Genomic DNA, 7,449 nt, shown 5'->3' on the forward strand with positions numbered 1-7,449 from the left:
GCCGAGCCGGGCGGCGCTGCCGCACTGCCTGCGGCGGAGCCTCCGGAGCTGCTGCTTTGTCAAACCAGCGCCGGAGCGTTCTCACGGCTCCCTCAGCCCAGCCCTGGCCGTACCGCTTTGCCCCAGGGACATCTGTAGCTGTCCGCTGGATGCGGGCTAATTAAATAGAGAAAGGATTTTATTTTTTTTTTTTAATGGCCCCTTCGAGCTTTAAAGAGCCAAGTATTTCCAGCTTTTGATAATATCACAAGAAGCCAAACAATTGGATTTGAAATATAAAGTGGTTTTGTAACATAAGGAAATACATTTTTATCAGTGTTCAGGATTTTGGTCTCCAAGTTTGTTTCCCTGTCGTATTATGTCTGAATTGGAATATTCACAGAAACGTTTGTCTCCATAAATCAGTATTCTTTCCAGGAAAGATCTTCTGTCTCAATTTATTGCAAAGTCTGTTTCTATACAATGTACCTAAATGCAAACGTGCTTTTTAAACACAAATACACTTTCCTGGGCCCATGCTGTGAGAAGTGACACTTGCAGAACCACCTGCCACATCTTCAGACAGGATTCTGAGTACCACACAATTGGCAAAATTTAACAAGCCTTATAGCAGTTTTGGTAGAAGAATTGTTATAGAATCATTAAATCTTCTTTAACTTACAGTGAAAAGAAAAAAAAGTGCTAGAGCAATGAGAACAAAACTGCTATTTGCTGCCTCTTTCTGCCTCTGCATTTCTCTGCTTGTCTCATCTTAATCGAAAAATCAGCCTTTATTGTCATAAACTCTTTATAGTAGGAACTGTCATTAATATAAGCTTATAGAGAGCTTACTAAAATAGAATCTCAAATGAAATGGGATTACTATTCCTGGTAATGTTAGCTCAGCTAAGCTAGGGTAAATATAAATGCACCTACCACTGTATATTTGTTCATGGTTTTCTAATTATTCCTTATGAACAATATCCTTTTCCAACATGGGACACAGATTTGACCCTGGTATAAATTTTTTCCTACTTACTTCAGATGGAGTTGGACTTGTTTATGCCTCAGCTGAATTCAGCCATATAATCAGTCCACATTTGTGGTCCTTTTTAGTAAAAGGGGAAACACTGAAGAAAACACAGATTCTGAATGCTCAAACAGGGTTTAAGACCATCCCTCTTTCTGCAGGAGATGATGGTTAACTTCAGAACTTGTTGCTAGAAACAACATCAGTTGTTCTTGAAAACTCACTCCAAATCTCACATATTGAATGTAACTAACATTTTTTTTCCAAGTGTGGACTGAATGAAAAAAGTTGTCAACAAAATATATGGTTTGAAAATTTAGTTACAGGGGAGTTTTTTGCTTTCCTGGTTTAGGAATTCATAGTGTTCTTAATGCACAACTGCTCAGTCTGTGCTCTTATATCCTTTTTTACAGGAAGTTACTGAAGAAAAGGTCCTATAAGGAATTTAGGCATCTAAAAACTTATTTCAGTGTTGAGTATTTTCCTTAATTACTTGAAGGGAATAAGATTTTAATTAATAAAGATAATTAGTCTGATTTTTGGTAGCCAAATGAACATTTTCTAATTGGTTAGGATATTCAAAGTAGTTCATACTAGTTTACAACAGCACCATCTTTTAAGCTTTGGAAAGTCTTGTTCAGTATAGATTTGGTCCCAGGTTGTGAACAGAGTGACATTATTTTTATTTATTGTGATGACTGTTGTGAGTTTTTTAACATAAAGGTGTTTTATGTGATGTGGTGCTTGGAGAACAGGCTGATTATGACCATGGGAAATAAGGTGTGACAGCTGGGAAAGTGACTGAAGGGTGGGGGACTGGGAATGGATAAGTGAGGTCCTCTGAGGACAGCAATCCAAATTAGAAAATGGAGTGCAAATGATAAAAGCTTATTAGAGTAAAAGAAGAAAAATAGTCAGTCAGAGAAGAGAAAAATCAAGGAAAATATTAATAGAAAATTGGATATAATGTCAGGAGAGGAAAAAGCCCCCAGTGGAACCTGAGAGAAAATGAAAGGAGATACAAGAGACTGAGATCTGCTTGAAAGGTTAATTGAGCTTTCTAGTGGGCACTGACAGAAGATGGAGTATGTGAATTGCCATCTTTTTTATTAAAACATATATATGTTTTTTAAATGGAGCTAATTCCATTTAGGAAATCTAGATGAAGTGCAACAGGGGCTGTACTTCCAAAGGCTGTAAACTTGCACAACAGTCCATTTCTCTGGTGACCACCTGCCTGTTGTGTCAGCCAACACAGAATGAAGGCTCAGACCTGGAGGAAAACCCAGATATAATTTAGTAGCATATGAAGGGCTAACTGATGAACTGGCAGGCTATAACTCCAGCACTTTTCTAATAATATTCTTAATAAGATAAGGAAAGCAATATTCTAAAGCGTATTGAGCAAGTGCAGAAAGACTCTGTCTGACATAAAGGCTGTCTCATCAAACAGTTAAGGACCATGGCACAGTATGGAATCAGTGGTTAGGAAGAACCAGGAGTGTTTGTTTCAGCAAGCTGCAGTGACAGGAATGTGACTGACATGGCACAGCCCTCAGCAGCAAGATTGGAGTGATGGAGGGCTAGAAAAAAAGGGGCTTCAGAAATTCATATTCTACACGCTCCAGTCCTGCTGACACTGATTCTGAGCAAGTCATTTCCTTTACTTGTGCCTCAGTTTTATTTTTGCACAACAGGAATGTGCAGTTGCCGCAGAATAATTGAAACTTTGATGTTTCCATAGCACTGCCCCGCGAGGATGATAACTGGAGCTCACTTCAATAGCAGAGCTGAGTAGTGGGAGAAAGCATTCAGTGGGTTTTCTGTCAAACTACCAATTTTAAATAGGCTGCTTCATTATGGGTCAGATTCTGAATCTCTTTCTAAAATGAGTATTTTAGCTTGAGTAAGAGTTTGACTTACGTGAGATGGTGAGATGCAAGCTAAGTATATTGAGAAGAGGCTTGCAAGTCTTTTGGATAACCATGTAAAATTTAACACTGTAAAATACATGGTAAATGCTGTGAGTATGAAATTAATTATGATAACTTGTTTATGCTTCATTAAAATCACATAAAGACCTTTCTTAAAAATAAGTAGTGCGTGCTCACCTAGTTAAGTATTTTTAAATTTTTTTTTTCATATTTTATGTTCCAATAAATAATTCAAATACTTGTGGATATCAAGTTTATTCACAGTGCTCTGAGAAAGTCATTTTAGCCCAAGAGCCACTCTGGTAGTACAGCACTTGTGGGTTTGGTAATTCACCTTATGCCAGAGGCTGCAGACTGTGCTGGCAAACAGCTGATTGTGTCTGTGTGTTTGTGGGCTTGCTGGGGACTGCATTTCTAGCTTATGGGGGGGGATTTCTGCAGGATTTCAAAAAGTGGGAGGGAGGTGACAGGGAGGAAATGAAATCATGACTGCAGGTGAAACAAGGCTCTTGAAATTTCATATCCTCTCAGAAATTATCACCAGCCCAGTGAAAAATAACTGTATCAAATGATAACTGTGACCTGAGTACTTATGGTTTTAAGAATTATGGCTATGGGACTGTAATCATCCTGCCAGAGTTCCCTCATGAAAAAAAAGGGTAACTGCAAGTTAAGGCATGTAGAGAATCAGTTCATTTTAAAGTGATTTTTCTGGTTTGGGTTTTTTTTTCCTTTTGCAGTTTTTACAATTTGGCAAATTTACCCCTTTTTTCCCCTATGAATTGTACTTCGATTTGAGAGCTGGTTGCTAGTTACCCATATTAATGTATTTCAGGGGAAAACTGATCATGCTGAAGAGAGGACAAACCTGTAACAAGCTGACTAAGGACCAGCCTTATACCCATCTGGAAGAAAGAGATTTTGAGAATCTGCAATGAAAAGGTAAGACTTTTTATACCTGCAGTACTGAATCTTCAATGGAAGCATAATACTGATTGTCTGAGGTGAAGTTGATACAATTCATATCTTAATTAACCCTTGAGGCAATCAAGAAAATCGTTTATCTTTTGGAGGTTGTAAAACCTACAGATATATCCATTCTTAGTTGTTTTCCTGGATTAACTTTTTTATGCCAGTTTATTTGGCATCTATGGAGAAGCTGTCCTTCTGGGGACAGCACAGGAGTTTGGCTATTGATCTGTAAATACCAAACCTTGCACATTTAGGATTGTATTGTAATGTATGTTTTACATAAGAAACTTGTCTGTCAGGTTTGCTTAGCCAGGCATGGATGTCTAATTCATGGGGAGTCAGCGAGACTGAATCCTAGGTTGTATTTCCATTTTGACCAGATCCCTAATGTGGCAAGCTTGTTTTCAATGGCTCAGGTTGCATTGGTTCCAGGCAGTCTAGAACAAGTTAAACTGGGCAGAGTGAAGAAATGAGGGGAACAAAAGGGAGATTAAGTATCAAAGGTTGGCTTCCAAGACTGTGTTAAATTAGTTTAACAACACAAAGTTCTGTAGTTTAGCATCGGCTCCCCAGACTTTGTTGTGGACTGCCGTGCAACAGATGGACTACACAGCACATGAGCACAGCAAGGAGAGGGATCAAAAAGAGGAAAAACAAACAGTGCAGTTTTCCTTTTTTTAAGTAACTCTTTCTGCATACTTTCCACAGCATCATAGACCTCCCTATTGCTGTTGGGTTTGTGAGGGTGCTGGGTATTTTTAAACAAGAGTTTTTGTCTGCTTTTAGAGGAGAAAGCTGACAAATCACTAACCCACGTCTGGGTTACAGAGGACACTGTGCTGTCTCCAAGTCTGAGAATCCTTGCTGCTAGGGTTGGCACTCTCATGGGATGATTCCCAATAAAAAACCTGAGCAAGCTTTAAAAACTAAATTTAAGTAATCATCAACCTAGTAAGTAATGAATGCTGAATTAATTGCTTGTTAGATCAGTAGCAGTTAATTAAAATACCACTGAAAGCTCAGAAAAACTGATAGCTACCCACTGAAATCACAAGTGTGCCTTGGAATACACAATGTTGTGTATTTTTGTGGAACACACATAGAAAGGAAATGGTTCATATGACTGATTAGCTGGCACAAGTGCTATGCACAAATGTCTCTGCTAATATTATAATCCATGTGAAATAGTGACTAACCTTCTTAAAGAGTATAATAATGGGACTATTCTGAAAAATTTCAGTAGCCACAAGACCTACACAGATTCATGAGCTGAGAGTGTTGAACAAATAGGTATGAGTCAGCTCTAATTAACATATACCCAAATATGTTTGAATGGATTTGACTGCAACAGTCTTTTGTTCCCTCCTATATTTGCACACCAGTTTAAGGTCTGCACTCCTGAGTAAGGCCAGTAGCAATTGATCTGCAGTGAAGCAAGCAGTGTACAGTGTGCAGTCCCAAATGGTACACACATGTTCAGAGCACAGGAGGATTATTAATACTATTGAAATACCAATCAAAGTGCTTCAGCAGGCACCAGGCAGCTGCAAAACATTTAGGCATTTAGGGACAGCTCAGGAATTCCCATGAGCAGGAGTGAGACAGGAAATAGTGAGAAGCTGAATAAAGTAGCTGAGGAAAATGCCTTTATTTAAAAGGGAGATGAATTCAAAAGAAGTTCAGCATATCCAAGCGTAGAAGTCAGAGAAAATAGATTAGGAATAATCTGAAAAGGGGAAGAAATCCTGTATACTTTTCAATAGAATTGAAATTTTATACTTTCTAAAACATCATCTGGAACTTTGTCTTCAAACAGTAGCTAGCCAGTTGTGATGGTAAATGAATTCCAAGGTAATCATTCCTGTCTGCCTATACAGTTATATATGGAGAAATGCCATTTAGCCATCACATTGAACTTAGGGAACTTCACCCTACAAGTCTGTTTATAGTGATGAGCCAAATTTTGTCTCAGTGTGGCAGAAACTGTTTATTTGCAGAAGAAATTTGGCTATGTTATAACAAACACTAGAGTTGAATGGCTACTTTGATAGTCTCATATTCTGAGATGGGGTGAGTTTGGGACCAGAAAATGCTGTAAGGAGTGGTCCTTTAAATGTGTTGGTGGAGCCATAGGGAGCAGGAGGTCAGAGTAATGACACTGAAAGTGCTAACAGGAGTCAGTACTCTGCCATGGCAGAGCACTGAGGAGCCAAGGCAAAGGCTGGGATTCCCTGGGAGTGCAAGGTGCTGGGGGTCACCCTGAACGAGCATCCAGCAACCACCCTGAGTATGAGTTCCCAGAGTGCTGATCTGACATCCTCGTGGCAAGTGTGAGTGGGTCCCTTCCCAAGAAACAGCGATGCTTTGGGGTTTTTTTAACTTCCACCTAGAGAAACAGGCAGGGTGTGTTGGACGGTGCCTTTTAAACAGGAGGGCTGGAAGCTGAAACCAGAACATTCCGTGGCAACTGGAGAAAGTTCTGAGGAGAGTGCAGTGAGAGCGGCAGGACCCCCCCCTCCCCCTGCCTGGAGGAGAGACAAAGAACAGGCGAGGAGGGAACTGAAATAGGAAGCAGGAACCATGTTAGGAGGCTGGGGGCTAAAAGAAAGCAAATTAATAAACCACTGGGGGAAAGGAGCACAACTGCCCAAAGCCACTAAGAAAGATAAGCAAATTCCAGATTCTTTAAGTGCTCCCTGTGTGTGTGTGTGTGTGTGTGCAGCCTGGCTGGTGTGTTAAACATAATCATCTTCGTCACTGCAGCGAGAACTACTCGTGTGTCTGCACACAGACTTACAGAATATGAGCACTGTTATCTATTTAATGTGGTGTATTTAAGCTGGGTTTGTCAGCATTGCTACCGCTCAGCCCAAAATTTCTAAAAATACACACTCATATCAGGGTGTGTGCACACATAGTACAGTAATAAAAAGCTTCTGGTAATATTCTGCCTACAGTGGGGACAAACAGTTGCTATCAAAAGCAGGGGAAATCTGGAGCACAGGCTGAGGGCACTGTGTGGCCCTAAGTGTTAATGTAATATTTTGGAAGTTGGAAGCTTGGTGCGCTCATTTGCACATCAGTACCCAGAATGCTTTTTCAGTTCCACCACTATTTAATTCAAGTGCTGGGTTTGAGCTTTTGGAAGACTCTGTAGTTTGTGATGCCCTCACATGTGCCAAGTTCAGTATTTTCCACAGAATAGTTTAAGTGACGATATTAGACTGTGTGAATAGGTGGTCCAAGGATTCTTAATTAGGCTTGATGTTACAAATGCAAAAAAGTGCCCTCGAACGCTTCTTCCCCCCCCCCCAAGCGTTGTCTTTAACAAAACAAAGAACTCTGTTTTGGGAACGTGTGTGTTTGTTGGATGGGGAAGATACTTCTTCAAAACTCGGGGAAAAATTCTTCAATGAGACAGAAAGCAGATTTCAGCTGCAAATGAGTAATGATGATGATGATGTTGGAACAGCAGCTCTTTCATAGAGAGCCCTCGAGCCCACAGAGAAGATTCAGCACTAGGACAGTCCAGGC

The 7,449-nt window shown here is 40.0% G+C and overlaps 1 protein-coding gene across 1 annotated transcript in view; it reads left to right on the forward strand.

Moving 5' to 3' along the window:
* Nucleotides 1–5,980: 5,980 nt before the first annotated feature.
* Nucleotides 5,981–7,449, forward strand: part of PATZ1 (POZ/BTB and AT hook containing zinc finger 1) — a 25,414-nt gene continuing 23,945 nt past the window's right edge. The window contains exon 1 of the mRNA XM_029963283.1: nucleotides 5,981–5,985. Coding sequence (XP_029819143.1) covers nucleotides 5,981–5,985 — 5 coding nt within the window. The remainder of the gene's footprint in view (nucleotides 5,986–7,449) is intronic.

The sequence above is a fragment of the Manacus vitellinus genome, unplaced genomic scaffold (assembly GCF_001715985.3).
Source record: "Manacus vitellinus isolate BGI_N305 unplaced genomic scaffold, ASM171598v3 scaffold_58_pilon, whole genome shotgun sequence".
In the NCBI taxonomy this organism is placed as follows: Eukaryota; Metazoa; Chordata; class Aves; order Passeriformes; family Pipridae; genus Manacus; species Manacus vitellinus.